Source organism: Anneissia japonica, unplaced genomic scaffold (genome assembly GCF_011630105.1).
Source record: "Anneissia japonica isolate Jap-2015-1 unplaced genomic scaffold, ASM1163010v1 scaffold1606_len605190_cov180, whole genome shotgun sequence".
NCBI classification, from domain to species: Eukaryota; Metazoa; Echinodermata; class Crinoidea; order Comatulida; family Comatulidae; genus Anneissia; species Anneissia japonica.
Genome location: NW_022749369.1, coordinates 366,292 through 382,299, shown reverse-complemented (window position 1 = coordinate 382,299; position 16,008 = coordinate 366,292). Strand labels below are relative to the sequence as shown.

Sequence of the window (16,008 nt, the reverse complement as noted above, 5' to 3'; positions counted from 1 at the left end):
GGGCACGGCGTCAGCAGCGGGGGAGGGGTGGCAATCATCATTTTCTATTTTGCAAGTTTTTAGTTTACTTTTACAACTGATTTGATTGTTAACAATTTAGATCAGCATTGGAAAAAGGATTACAAGATGTACTTAAGAAATTTAATCATGAGCAAAAGTACAAGATATGGTCACAGGTGAGTTTTAATTTGCCTTATTTGCTCTATATTTGGCATATTTGAATATTAAAGAAAAGATTTAGATGGACTATTGTATGATACATCATTGAATAATCTACAACCATTACATATAATATGGCATGATGGACAATTCTCAAGGGGTTCTAATTTAGGATTAGTGGCAATTGCCATTTCATCCAGGTATCTCACTGGTATATTACAGACACCCGTAAATAATGAAAATTAAAATTTTAACACTTTTTTTTTTATTTACCGATGTTTATAAACACCTTAATATTTTTTTGGATGTTCAGTTGTAAAATTAAATTATTTATTTTAAGGTTTTGCAAATTGAAGAGCAAATTTTTTTTTGACATTTAAAAAAAAAATTATTTTTTAGATTCCCAAGTGATCAGCATTAATGTTGAAATTTTATTATAATTAGATAATTAGAGAGATGATGGAGAACAGAGCTGGTGAAGAGGATGATGCTGAAGACTTATTTATAAGGGAAGATGAAGGGTTGATCCTTCTACAAGCTTGGAGGATGTTCCTTCTGGTGCTATCTTCGGTAAGATACATCATGCCCATAATAAATGTAAACTAAATCACAGACATCCGTGCATCCATCCTCTTGTTCAATTCAGTTGACCTTTCCAAAGTGTCAAACTAACAAACTGACCAATCGGAACAAGGTCATGAATATGTGCATGTCCCACATACATTTATGCTGTCATTTTGTGTTAGCCTAGCAACAGTATCCAGTGGGTGATTCTTAGGTGAATGGTCCATTCTATTACTGCTCTTCTTGTGTCTTTCACATAGAGGGATGAAATGTAAGTTCCTATAATGCACTATAGTGTCTTTTGCACAACCTGGTGGTAGATTACAAGAAAAAGATTTGGTAATGGAATAGCTGTTATGGTGCACAATAGTGTTTTATGCATAACCTGGTTTTAGATTTCAAGAAAAAGATTTGGTAATGGAATAGCTGTTATGGTGCACAATAGTGTTTTATGCATAACCTGGTTTTAGATTTCAAGAAAAAGATTTGGTAATGGAATAGCTGTTATGGTGCACAATAGTGTCTTTTGCATAACCTGGTTGTAGATTTCAAGAAAAAGATTTGGTAATGGAATAGCTGTTATGGTGCACTAAAGTGTATTTTGCATAACCTGGTTTTAGATTTCAAGAAAAAGATTTGGTAATGGAATAGCTGTTATGGTGCACAATTGTGTTTTATGCATAATCTGGTTTTAGATTTCAAGAAAAAAATTTGGTAATGGAATAGCTGTTATGGTGCACTATAGTGTCTTTTGCACAAACTGGTTTTTATAATTCAAGACAAAAGTTTGGTAATGGATTGGCTTTAAATCAGTCTACCCCTGTTTAAATTTGGGCTTCATGATCCTGTGACATGGACACTTTTGATTTCATAACAGGAGCTCTCTAAACTCTAATGTCCTCTTGGCAGGCCTGTATGTTGGAAGTGCCCTGAGCACAGAATGGTGGTTACCTGGGCTATTATTGTTGTTATTAAAGGAAAATACTGTATACAATAACATATAATAAAATAGGCAAGTGATTATTTTACTTGGATGTTTGTATTTTTATTTGCAGTATGATTGATATTATTTTATCTTTCTATAAACATTGACAGAGTCCTCCTTCTGACCAGATCAAGATCATTGTTCTGAATGATTTGATTGCAAGTATAAAATCCCAGGTGAGTTTAGTACGCAGATTGTTAAATGCATATGCACACACTTAACTGTAAAAGCTGGCATTGAAAAATGGACTGAGTTATATAGAAAAGGGTATATGGATAAACATAGGAATGAAAATAATAATAATAATAATGAAAAAAAATTATTATTATTATTATTATTTATTATTAAGTAAATTTAATTTTTAAAAATTGATTCGTTGATATTTCCTATGACTACCATTTGTGTAGTTTAATCTTTATCTCTTTTCTTTGCTGCTTTTCTTGGTAGGTTGTTGCAACGATGTCAACGTTCCACGTCCGAGCTTGTCTTCTACTTGGTTCAGTATACTTGAGTCTATTGAAACGCTGGACAAGGTGCGATAATAAACTGTCACATTCATCAGATCATCTTGATTATCTTTGGTATCAACTCATCATCATAGTCTTTCGCTATGTTATTACCTGTATCATTATTATATTAATAATAATAATAATAATAATCCAAGATTTATATAGCGCCTCCCATTGAACCAACTTGAATCGCTTCACAACAACAGAAAGAGATCTATACAGAAAAAGATAACTTCAACAATCAAACCAAGAGAAAAGGGTGGAACAAGCTAAAAAAAGAAAGAGAAAACTAACAATGAATAATTTCAAAATTCATTAATTTTATTAATGATGTTTTCTATGAAATTATTTCCCACATTTTTTTATCGATATACATTCTCCATTATATTCAGTCTTGGCGATCAGAACTCTACCGATGTTTACATATTCCACAGCATTTACACATTTTATGATGATGTTACAAGATGGCTTGAGAAAAATATAGTGCTAGTGGCACTGATAGTATCAGCATTTATAAATACATTAACAATATCAATAATAACGACATAATTAAAAACAATAACTTCTTTAATAAGTGTATGTTGGTGAATGATTGTTGGTTTTCTTTCAGTCTTCATGGTGATCAGTGGAACAAATTAATTGATCTCATCTTTATTACGGAACATCTTACGGATGAGGATCTCAAGTCATTCATTCGTCTACGTGTTCTTATGTTGTCTTCCATCACTGTCTTGCTTCAGTACCAAAGAGGAAAGAATCCAAAAGGTAAAAATCATAATATCGACAAGGAGTGCAGCCATGTGAAATTTTAGATACTTTTGAGCTCTTAAATTTAAGTTATTTTAAACATCTATAGTCTGGTATCTCTCAGTTGAATTTGTCTTTTTTTCTGCTTGAAGCATTGGAAGACACCACCATTTCCAGACTTCTGTCAATAATTTGTTCATCGCTGCGTCACAGTAAAATGTACTACCAGCGAGCGGTGCCCACAACAACTAAAGTACTTGTCAAGAAAAGTACTATAATCTCAGAAAAAGAAATAGTTGAAAGTGTAGAAAAACGGTCACAAATCAAACTAGAGAAGAAGTCTGAACAGGTGAATGTATAATTTATGTAAAAATGTTGCAGAATGTTTGAATAGTTTTTGAAGTAGTAAAATCAGAGATACTAACACTGTATATATTTTTGTGCGTTGAAGTTGGCAAGTGTTGGGGTGGTGGTGATATTTGTGATGTTTTGATGATGGTAGTTGTGGTGCTGTTGGTAGTGGTGATGGTTGTTATGATTCTGATGATGATGGTAATGATGATGGTGGAGATATTAGATAATTACAATTAGAGTAGGGTGGTGATGGTGAAGATGGTGGTAGTAGTGGTGGTGGACATTATTTAATATATACAAAAAATAGTGGTAATAATATAAATATTATCAGATAATAAAATGGAAAAGAAAAAAATAAAAAATTAATAAAATGATGGTAGTGACAGTGGTGATGGTTGTGTTGATGATGATGATGATTGGACAGATAATGAGATTGTTTATGGCGGTAGTCATAATGATGATCATGATTTTAATGACAACACTGATACTAAGTTGGCTAATATGTTGATGATATTTATAAAACATTAAGAATTCTGACAATGATAGTAATGTAAGTTACATTTTTATTGATGAAGACATTGTTGAATAGCAATCATTAGCAGCAATGCCTGCTATCAATAAGTTATGTAACATTTTTCAACATCTTGTGGCAGTTACCAATAGTTGGTGTGTACATGCTGGATGAATTGATCCTGTCAGTTGATACTGAGAACCTGTGGTTACCAATGATAAGGCAACACAGTGTACTTGCTCTTCTACTCTCAACTGTACAAGCATGTATGGAGGTAAGTGTAATTCTTAATTCAGACAATGAAGGGAAGTGTTGTCTACCATACTTAACTATTACAGAGCAAATACAACATTTACAAAACCTAAACAAGGTACATTATTACATGTACATTGCACCAAAAAAGAAAATACAAGTTTTACATGGTAGTAATCACTTATGAATTTATTTAAAAATGTTGTAGATTCTGAAATTATTTTTTATGCAGTACATTACCTACCTTCTTTTTGGGATAATTTTTTTTTTTTTTAGTTTATTTTTCTTCAGGAGACTCAGATAATGTTTTTAATTGTATGTATAATTATTTTCAGTTATGTATCTTTATTCATGTCAGATAATGCTTTTAATTATATGTGTTATTATTTTATTATTACAGTCTATGAAAGGTTTGGATTATGTCGAGTCTGTCTTATTGCTATTCCTTGACATAGCTGCTTACCCAGAGGTAAGGTGTAGCTACTAAGATATAGCTTTGATGGTAGTGTCTTTCATTCATTAGTTTCTTTGTTCGTTTGCTTATTAATTCATTTATCCATTCATTCAACACTGGTCTTAATATCTATAATTTTTGTTTTTTCTTCTATAAATATATTTTTAATTATTTTTTATATTTTATTTTAAATAAAATTGGAGATGTATCTCTATTTTTAATATTAGATGCTATGACTGGTTTGTCTTAAAACAAATACAACTACGATGAGGAATCGATATAATTCATCATCACCTTTTTCTGTACATAATTTTTTTGCTGAGTATTCTCAGACAATGTTTTGGATGTGTTGCAGTCAAATAACCAATGACCATTTTTTCATAAATGAACTAAATACCACTAAATGATGAAATCTGTATCCTTGTGTTTGTAGGCTGCAGAGGCTTTGCAAGTAACAGGTCTAATACATCACATTTGTCTACCATTAAGTAGGGTCTACAGTAATAGCGTACCGCAAACACCAAAGGTATGTAAACGATAATTAGTTTTGTTGGGAGGGTGGGTGCAATTGTATTATCCTAAAAGGATGCAAGCCCAGGACCCTCAAATGGACCTTTCCGTAGTGTCAATCAAACTAAACAACTGACCAATCAGAGTACAGGAATCCGCATTGTGTAACAAGCACACGCACACATGTTGTCCGATTAATATATACATTTACACTATTGGTATTTGGACCTTACCAACAATATCTAAGGGGCAGAGCTTAGTAGCAAGTTTCATTGTGGCTCGGTTGCTTGACCAACTGAGCTTTGCGGTTAAACTTGTACTTTTAAAAGCTTTATTCTCTTTATCAGTTTGAGAAGACGGAGAGTGTGACGTGGCTGGGTATTTACCGTATATCACTTTCCTTGATGACGGGAATGATCACAACGTTGAAGCATTCTTTCCTATCGGATGCTCTCAGCTTCTTTGGTGTTCATCATGACAGGATGCAACAGGTGAGTCTGGCTGTATTTCTAATGACTGCAGTACCTATCCAAGAGGTGCTAAGTTAATTAATTACCATTTGAATAAACTCCCTGCCCTCTCCCTGCGAATAAACGCCCCTCCCCCCCCCCCACCTCCATAGCCTCCCCTGCGAATAAACGCCCCTCCCCCCCCCCCACCTCCATAGCCTCATTTTGAATAAATGCCTCCCTCAAATATACTCCCTCTAAATGACTGTAAACAAAACTAATTCAAGCAATATTCTCAACACATTCTATTAAAATTCTGCTCCAGTAGAATTACATTTTTTCTAACCTGACTGGGATCAGTAAGTCTTTATGATTACTAAATAACACATTTTGATATATTGGAGATAATATTGGAGATGTATTATACAGTACTATCCTACTGGGATCAGTAAGTCTTTATGATTACTAAATAACACATTTTGATGTTAATTATGTGTTGTAGTTCCACATTTACAATGAAATTAAGGGGCGTTTATTTGAGTGTATATGTATATATTTTCTGCTATAATTTACTTTATCATTGTATTTTCGATAATGTCAAGAAGTTGATTTATTGATTATTTGTGATTCAATGTTCAGTGTCTGCAAGCTGTTGAGTCAAACTACAGCACATCATGCCAGAAAGAAGCGGAACGTACCATGGAGTTCATCTTCCAGTTGTCCCGCTTCTTTAAGGAGTGGAGGTTCCAGATGCCTCAGGCTGTACAGCAAGTCCAAGCCAGGGTCTGCTGCCTGTGCCATCAACTTGTTGCCTTACTGATGAGGCCGCGACTTCTACAGCACCTTATAGAGGTAAACATGTATAAAGATAAAAAGCAATAAGCTTTCGTGTGAAATGGGTAATTCAATATTATACTCATTAGACTTGTGGTCCCAAGTACTTTTTCCTTCACTGGTTTTTCCATATTTTTAGTTTGTTTCTCATCTTTGTTGAGTGGCATTGTCTGGATTTAATTAATATCGACAACAGTACAAAACTATATTATACATTAATAATATAATATTAACAAAATATATACATTAAATTTCAAATTGGTTTACCATTTTTCTAGCATAATTGACATCTTTTTAAATATAAGATACACATTTCAAATAGGATAGTACTGTATAATACATCTCCAATATTTTGACATTAATTATTTTATCATCAGAAATAAAAAATTATCCATATTTGCCAGCTTATATGTACAAGTACCAAAAGTTCATTATTGTAGGTTACATAGCTATGAATAAACAAATAATCAAAGCATTTTTACCCTACTGATCAAAGCTACCTACAAAAAATAAAGCTCTTTTGAAGCTCTGAGCCCAATGTTAAGCAATGGGTGTAGTCTACAAGTAGCAAACGCTTCTTTAAACAATAGGATGATTGTCATCATCAGTGATGATAACAATGACTATAACATTTAGGACGATATTGATGATGATGATGATAAAAAGACGTCTTTTAATTCCTCTGTTTACCATTTTGGTTTCTCTACCAACTGCGCCATGAGATAAGAGTTGGCATAATAATGTCCCAAGTAGATTATAGAGAAACAATAGTTGACTAGAATTTCATGAGGAATCCTAGATTGAATCCTTGTTGACAATATATATTTTAATTCAGTTTGACAAGAAAGGGGGGAAAGAAGACAAGCAACAAATGAATCACAGTATGGGAAGTTTAGCCAGACTCCAACACCAGACGTCTACAGATGATTTTGACACACCTAGTGCAGAACTGCAGGCAGTACAGTCTGAGTGAGTGTAACATGATATTGTTTATTGTTATTACTCTAGCTGATATGTAAGTTATATACATGAATACTAGAACAGATACAGCTTGTGCTAACGTCAAGCCCCTTGCTTCTGGCACATGCTAGTGGGAGCCTAGTCTTTGACCCATGGAAAACTGGTGAATGTCTTGGAATTTCCTACAAGGTTTAAATATGAATTATGTACTGAACTTTTTCCCTTAGGTAATGTGGAATCCACTGATTGTTTTTTTTTTTTAATTCAAAATATTTTTTGTAGGTTGTTCACAATTCTTGGAAATGGTTTGGCTGCTCTTAGACACTTCACTCCTGATTTCCTGGAAATTCTTTGCAGCCCAGTGAGTTCATCATAGTAGTTAATCTGAATAATAATGTAAATGACAATGAAGATGACAATGGTGATGGACAATGACAGTGATGATAACAATGACTATAACATTTAGGATGATATTGATGATGGTGATGATGATGATGATACAAAGACGTATTTTAATTCCTCTGTTTACCATTTTGGTTTCTCTATCAACTGATCGATGAGATCAGAGTTAGCGTAAATTATGAACTCAATTGTCATAATTACAAGCTTGAAGTCTTGTCTTAAAATGCAATTTTTGTCTTGCAGCTAAAATTTTGAATAATATGATATCAGTAATATATAATATTCATGTATGTACATATATGTTAAGTCACACAATTTCATAATGTCAAAAACAATACAGTAATAATGCAAATTGTAAATTAACAAATTTACAGATTAAAATATACAAAGGTAACATATACAATATTGACACTGTAGTAATACCTCTAAATATGTATTGTCCCCTGAAAATGACAAGAAATCATTGGAAAAAATAATTTTAAAATTAAAATTAACTTTGCTCATTTTGTAATAACACCAGTTACTGAAAGTGTTTCTATCATTTTACACTGTAAAATTATTGGTAACTTTTTTGTAAATACTGTATACTAATTTCTGTGTTTAAGTTTTAATTTTTATGTTACTTCGAAAGTTAATTTGAAAAAAATATTTTAATGATTTTTTTTTGTGTGTGTTTTTTTGGGACAATACATCTTTAAAGGAATGAAGTTTTTCAGTGTTTTATATAGGAACTATTCAAGATTCAAGAACTCAGTTGTATTGGTCTGTATAAAATATATCAAAATTTGTTATGCTTGGAAGATGAAATGGCATTAAATTGACAAACAACAAATATACAATATATAAATATAGTAAAGTGTGAAACACAAATGACATGTAATTATGTAGGTAAAACATGGAAGTTCAACGGTACCACTTGATTTCTTATATTCTTCGTCAAGATTATTGATGTATCTGAATTCCCGCTGTTGTTTGCGTTAGCCTTCACTAGTCCAACTGTTGATCACGACTCACCTCCGTCATTTGGTTCTCTTGTTGCGTGTATCAACACATGCGTTAGATTTCTCAGTAAGGTAAGGAAACTTTTGCCTGTGGCTATGAAATAGCCACACTAGTCTGTGTATGTAGAATTATAGTTAATTACAAATTTATAAATGTACCTAAGTTAGTGACTGTATAAAGACTCCAATGGAAATATACCTACACATTTTATAATTTGCTTGTATTGTGTTACAAAATTATGTGTCTATGAAGAAAAGTAAAAAAGAAAGATATAATTCACATTGTTCAATCATCAATTACTTATACACTGTAATGCTGCTCTGCAATACTATATCAAATTCTGCTTTGAATGTTTTAGATTGCCTAATTAACATATGTAAAATATTCAGGCCCCTCATAGCGCTATACCCAATAACACTGTAAAATGTTTAAACTCTACCTCGCTACCTCAGTTAAATCATTGATACATCATGTACAGTATTACAGCATTTAAGAGTCGGAATTTTCTGAAAGGAATTTAAATTTGAGTTCAAGGGAATTAATTCTTACCTGGCTCAAGTAAAAGTTTATTTTGGCAAATTTCTGCTATACATGATGTAATGCATGCTATATCAATGTTTACATAGAGTATAGATTTAGAGTTTGTACAGTATTGTAACTTTAAATAACACCATGTATACCTTCAATAGTGTAATTGTTTTTGTCTCTAGTAAGTAAACATGTGTATATTTTCTTCCTCTCACTTGGCATACCTTGTGTTTGTTGTGAGCAAAATTGAAATGGAAAATAAATATAATCAGCTGTAGCCCAATCTGGGGGGTTTCAAATTCTCTCATTACTTAATTGGTTAATTCATATTTACATTACAGAGTCAATAAAGTTATCTAGTTAGACCTTTGCTCTATGGTTGATCATACACAAATGTACATGCAGGGTTTCCCGAGTCTTGGGTCGTGGAAATCATTTGCAATCAGGGCGGTTTCCCACACTCCAGCAACTAAACAAAAATTTCCCAAAAACTAACCCATCGTCTCAAATGGGGCCATTTGAGACAACACTACCTTGAGGGGTCCGTGGGCATGGCCACAAGATTTTTGTTTTTTGGACGCCCAAGAATAACCTCTGAGGCCTTTTGGGTGATCAGTTATTTCTTTTTCTTTCTTTGTTTTTTTTTCTCTTTTTTCTTTACTTTCCAAAAGCCCCCTCCCAAATCCGCCCCTGTGATGGTTGTATGTTTGTATTACTGTATTAATAATTGCTTCACTGAAAACAGCTGGCGATGGGTGTCACCCATGTGCAGTAAATTACAATTAGATGTGTTAAACCCAGGCTCCAGAGGAAAACAAGAATGTTGATATGTTGTACATTATTACTTATATTTTTAAGACACAAAAAAAAGGTGTTTGACAAAAAAGTATATTATGGTTTGAAATACAGATTTTTGACATTTAAAAACTAGGGTAAAGGGTGGAAAAAGGATGTTTGCTCCCCCTTTTCTCCTAGTTTTTAAATATTCAAAAATTTAATTTGTTGTATTCAAAATTCCAACACCATAATATATACTACAGTATTTCCAAGATAAAAATACACAAAAAAGTAACAAAAAGGCCAAAAATATGATTCCAAAACAATACTGTATATACAATACTTAAAAACAATTTTTGGAGATGTTCTTTTACTTTTCTTTTAAATTCGTAATTTGTTGTGGAATTTAAAAATGTATTTTGTGAGTAAAGCTGTGAGTGAATCTGTATCTCATTAAACATTTCTGAGTTTTTCGTCACACACCCTTCTTGGTCTTAGAAAAATGAGTTGTACGACATAAAGAATTTGTTTTGCTCTTGAGCCTAACTTTAAGAAGGCTTGTTTAACCAGATCTTCCGAAAAATGGCTTCTCCAACTTTGAATCTGTGTATATGTAAAATTGAGATTACATGTCGATATTTTCCAATGTTGTTGACCATTATTTTCTATAATTATTAACCCCAGCTTGAGGGAGTGAGAAGCACATCGCCAATTAGATCACCGAGCAAATCACCGCAAGCTAGACTGGTGCCACTTAAAGACTCCCCCATACAAAGGTAATACGGTACTACCGACAAATACTTTATACAATCATGATAGCTTATTAACATACTTTGATAAAATAATATTTTACATTTTTTCAGATCTGTTGTTATGTTTGTTTTGGAAAGTGCTTTGTTCCTGATAATGTCACAGTGTCTTCGTTATTTGAAAGAACCGTCATCGGTTGGCCAGCGGGATAAGCAGCTTCTTAAGAGAGAGCTGGGTTCTGAATTGGTAAGGAGTTTGTCCTCTCATGATATATCCATTGTTGATTCATTCCATTTCCATGTGCTGCCTCCCCACAACCTCCACCATTCTCACCCCATCACAGTGTTTTGATTATTTCTTGATGTGATGACTTGTAAAGCTTGTTTGTTCATTGTTATATTCAAACCAAATAAATATCTTAAATAATACTATTATTATTATTATTATTAGTTTTATTATTAATTATTTTATATTATCATTTTTGTTGCAATTATTGTTATTGTTACTGTTGACATTATTGTTATTTATTATTATTACTGTTATTAAAAATATGACTAGCAAAATTCACTTTTTAGAAAAACAAACAATTTTACTGACAATTTTAGAGATTATTTTATCATACGTTTTGCTAAATGATATAGTGTTTGATAAATATTTTCCAAATACACTTTGTTTTTCTCTGATTTTGTTGAGCTATTTAGAGTGAATTTAATTTTAATATTCTAGCCAATCAACTTTATACTTGTTTACCCATGTGACGACTTATAATTTATAATAAGCTTGTGTCGAAAACAGTTAAATTAAATTGCTGATTGTATGCCAAGATGAGAGTTAAAGTTCAGCAGATAAACATTTGGTGTATTTGTTGTTAATTTCAAAATGAAGCCACAATCCAGCACATAAACCCTTGTCAGATAAAGATAAGGTGAACAGGAAGTAACCGGAAATTATGCTAAATCTGGCTACGAGCATGAGCAGCAGAAAAACAATTAATTAACTGTGGTTAATTAACAAGTGATGGATTGCTGGTTGTAAATACCTAATGGCATTAATTATTTCTTAATTCCTCCTGGTAATCAGGTGTTTCCCCTTTCATTTATTAACTCAATTCAACTTTTCCTTTCAACACATTTACGGAAGATTCAATTTTTATGTGCGTGTTTGCTTTTTTTTCATGCTCAACTCCTTAATGTGTTTTATAATAGCGATAATATGGCGTTTTTGTGAGGTAAACCTGCGCGTGGTCACTATTAATTTAGCGGTGTATGTTTTGAAGACTTTTGCATGTCCTGTATTTTGTCAGGAATTACCGGAGCCAATGTGGTTGGGTGCCTGTCCAATGTCAGCATCGGTGTTTCTTCCGGGATAGAGAAGACAGGCTGTTCTACCAACTATAGTCTCAGTCCGAAAATACAGTCTTGTAATCATTATCTGTTTATGATAGACAAAACCTGTAAGAAAATAATTCACGATATTTTACGGGACCATATGGGTTGGAAATTTTTTTTAATTTGATCTATATTCTTTTTTAGTCGTAATAATCGTGGGGTTTTTAATTATTTTTCTTAGGAAACATTTCTCCATACACTGCAGCGCCTGTTTCGTCGGGGTGGTAGCGTGACGTCACCAAGCGCTGCAAGCTCGTCGCCGTTACTAACCACGCCCTCTACTGGAAAGTCGTCCCTACATCATGGATCATTTACCGATACTCAAGAACAAGCCTACTTTAATCTTGTGCGGCAGTTTGTAAAACAAATTCTAAGATGAAAACATAATGAACAAATTATAAGTAGTAGCTCACGTGTGATAAGTTGGCTGTCAAGTATTGATATGCCTAAAAAATAATGTCTGTATCTCTCGCATGATGTTTATCTGTGGAGTGTGATACGTGAATTAAGTCTTTAGACATATGCAATCTTTAAAGTTCAGTATAATTTACGTTGATAGCAGCTCACGAAGATGCTGATGAATAATTATATATACTAAAATATAGGTTTTAAGCCCACCGCATACGAAAGTAAACAGCTTCGCAAACGGCAATGAATAACCTTTTACAAAGCTGTTTATATTCGGCCCCTAGATAATGAATGAATAATTAAGAAGACATCGCCGTCAAATAAATAAATAAATAATAATCAATCATTGCATTTATAACTTCCACTCTCATTCTGTAAGATTGTTGTTGAATCAACAGCTTTTGTAGTTAATACATCTAAGATACGTTTTTTGAAACAGTGTCTTGTGTTTTTCCTCTTGTTTTTGTTTTCATTCATTTTATTTTTCATAACAAAACGGTCTCAAGTGTAGGCAAAATAGTTAATAGGGGTTTAAGAATGTTTGTTTTGGAGGAAACTGTTAATATTATCAAAAGATTATTAATAGAATTATTTTCTTTGAAAAAAAAAATAACATGCTTATATAAAAATGCATTTGAGGTCATCAAAAATATCCAGGACATTAGCTACTGCCATCAATGCCAGTCCGCTGTGATGACGTCAACAACTGCATATAAATCAGAGTGAAAGATGTGTTTATTTCCAATACAGTACATTCAACATAACAGCACGATGTCAAACAGGATTATAATTGATAACGAGCTAACGACTCCGAGCTCTGGATGTCAAAAATGCGCGTCAAAACAAACCATATTTCTAATCAAATCATATGAGATTTCATAGGAAACTGATGGTCTTGGGTAGGCCTATCAACACTGAGAACACATTGAGCGCACACCCAAAATACTACAACGTAACTCGGTCGTATACGGATAAGGTGTAGGCCTACCGTTTTTATTGTCGAACAATTACAATTTCCTTACTATTCTAATAGATATCGAAACAGATGTCCCGCCCACTTGGTTCTGCGCCCTACCCTCTTGTTCCCAATGTTTAGTAAATACTAGATCTATGGATTTTAGGCCTATTTCGTTTTTGGATATAAAACGCCCTCCATGGTTTATTGTTTGTGATGGTTTTTGAGTGGCGAGTTTTTTTCGGGTGGGTTTAACTTTTTAAATGGTATCAATTGTTATTTAATAGGCCTATCCCTTATATACATTAGGGCTCACACCCGCCTTCACATCATAAAAAATGGAAAAGTGAATTAATACACTAAACTACAAAATACGTGTTAAGAAGGTTTACAAATCACTAATGGTGGATAAAATGGGGGATTATTCAGGGTTGTTTGAGAGGGGCGTTTATGGTAAAACTAAATCCCAGACTGGGAGTTTATTTAAAAGGGGGCGTTTATTCGAATAAACGGTACGGCTTTTATACATTCAAAGGGGCGTTTATTCGAATAAACGGTACGGTTTTTATACATTCAACGGGGCGTCTACGTCAAGCGTTCAACAGCAGAGTTTTTTAAAAGGGGCGTTTATTCCAATAAACGTAATAGAGACTTTATCGACCAGCAAGAATTTTAGATAACATTATTATCGTTACGGTACCCTTCACTTCCGATAAACGGTAGGTATAGGCCCGGAGCAACAAAAGATCCCAATTGATTATTACTCTGTATCTAGGTATAAGGTTCGTTGAAGTAATAGAAAAACGTTGCTGTAATGCTTTATTTACGGTTTTTAACAATCATAACAGTAATTACCCAGACCTAGTTCGGCATCCAGAAAAATCAATTCCCAAGAACGCAGCCAACTCTAATACAATGTAAATTGTTTTGGTGCGATGTTGCTATAATTGTATTATGTTCTTAAGAATTTTGTTCCCTGTAATTCTCTGTAAACTGTAATTCGAACTTCAGAGGAAAGTTTTTGTTCAAGGGAGATACGTTATTTTGTATGTAGTGCTTACGATTTAGCCTATACAATTGCTGCTAATTCATTAATCATGTAGTTCTTAGTTGTAAGGCCATGAATGTGGGTCGTATATTTTCAGTAAATGTGGAATTTTGATACTGATACACTTTTTATAGGAGGTTTACGTCATTTGCTTGGTCATTTATTCCACGAATCACGAGTCCCTTATGAATCTCAATGAGCTAACACACTCAAATTTTGATAGGCTTGGGTTATAATTTTGATATACGATTTGTCCAAAGTCTTACTTTATATTGCCCTGAAGAATACTGAATATTAATGCATATTCCCCTGCTATTTAAAAATAAGGAAAATGTTCGTATATGCCTATTTACTGAGAATTTTGACTGCTGATTTAATAGTATATGAGATCGACCTGTTTAATAGAAGACCTACTGTATTTTACCCACAATAAAACATACACGGCTGAATTACGTCACTGACGCGTTTTTGCAAGTAAATTTGCGGCAGGATTATTACCGCATCATACGGAAACGTTTTATAGATAGTTAATAATAATTGTATTAGGTTCAAATTCAGTTTATTTTGATTTAATCATTTTAATAGGCATCCTCAATGCCAAATGCTTCTGGGAGATTAAGTAAATATAATATGGAATTGAATAGTTCCGAAGTTAAAAATAGACTGAGAATAGGTTATAGATACTCTGTCTGAAAAATAATAGATTTGCCTTTACGTACGTGAACATATGCATGTATATATAATGTTTGAGCGTTAAAGAAGAGGCATCTGCGAGTGTAAAAAAAAATCACCCCACGGGGATTCAAACACGGGATCTCTTGCTGTTTGTCGTTGGGAGTACGACTCTTTCTTTATATTCCATTTCCTTTTAAAGAAAATACAAAGTACAGTAATATTTCACTTTAAAAACCATGGTCGATGCACACACGTAAAACAGAGATCAATTGGATACACCCTCTATATAGTATCTTAAGCGACAAGACGGGATCTCCGACCAGTAATACCGTAATAAATACTTATGTTATGAAAAATTATATAAAACTGCTATCAAAACCTGTAGGCCTACCTGAACTACCGCCGCATTTCAGACATTACGTAAAGAAAATAACTGAGCAAGATAACATGCAACCAGGCCTATCTCCAAGATTCAAGAACTCTTTATTGTCCCATTTTATAACAGGAAATTTGTGTTTTTCTTTGCAACAGTCTTGGTTAAAAAGGATAAAAGTTTTTGTAAATGAAAAATCACAAGACAACACAACTCGGCAATCGTACGCCCAACGACAACTTTTTTTAATGGTCTTGACTTTATTGCTGCGAAGCAGCCAATTCAAATTCTTGACAGCAATTTGACCTCTGAAAGGTCATTGTTTGTCAAAAAACAAGGGCATAAGACGACTGAAAAGCGGAGTTTCCTTCTTTCGTTCTGCCGGGTAAAATCAATTACTTTAGGCGACGTTTG

The 16,008-nt window shown here is 33.2% G+C and overlaps 1 protein-coding gene across 1 annotated transcript in view; it reads left to right on the top strand.

Annotated features, from left to right (window-relative positions):
* LOC117121085 (nucleoporin NUP188 homolog) overlaps positions 1-12,982 on the top strand; it is a 30,363-nt gene extending 17,381 nt beyond the window's left edge. Inside the window, exons 30-46 of the mRNA XM_033266186.1 lie at positions 101-176; positions 604-729; positions 1,819-1,884; positions 2,156-2,241; positions 2,828-2,982; positions 3,117-3,313; positions 3,972-4,103; positions 4,482-4,550; positions 4,969-5,061; positions 5,393-5,536; positions 6,134-6,346; positions 7,164-7,297; positions 7,571-7,649; positions 8,632-8,763; positions 10,682-10,773; positions 10,861-10,993; positions 12,317-12,982. Coding sequence (XP_033122077.1) covers positions 101-176; positions 604-729; positions 1,819-1,884; positions 2,156-2,241; positions 2,828-2,982; positions 3,117-3,313; positions 3,972-4,103; positions 4,482-4,550; positions 4,969-5,061; positions 5,393-5,536; positions 6,134-6,346; positions 7,164-7,297; positions 7,571-7,649; positions 8,632-8,763; positions 10,682-10,773; positions 10,861-10,993; positions 12,317-12,514 — 2,125 coding nt within the window. The 3' untranslated portion in view covers positions 12,515-12,982. The remainder of the gene's footprint in view (positions 1-100; positions 177-603; positions 730-1,818; positions 1,885-2,155; positions 2,242-2,827; positions 2,983-3,116; positions 3,314-3,971; positions 4,104-4,481; positions 4,551-4,968; positions 5,062-5,392; positions 5,537-6,133; positions 6,347-7,163; positions 7,298-7,570; positions 7,650-8,631; positions 8,764-10,681; positions 10,774-10,860; positions 10,994-12,316) is intronic.
* The last annotated feature ends 3,026 nt before the right edge of the window (positions 12,983-16,008 follow it).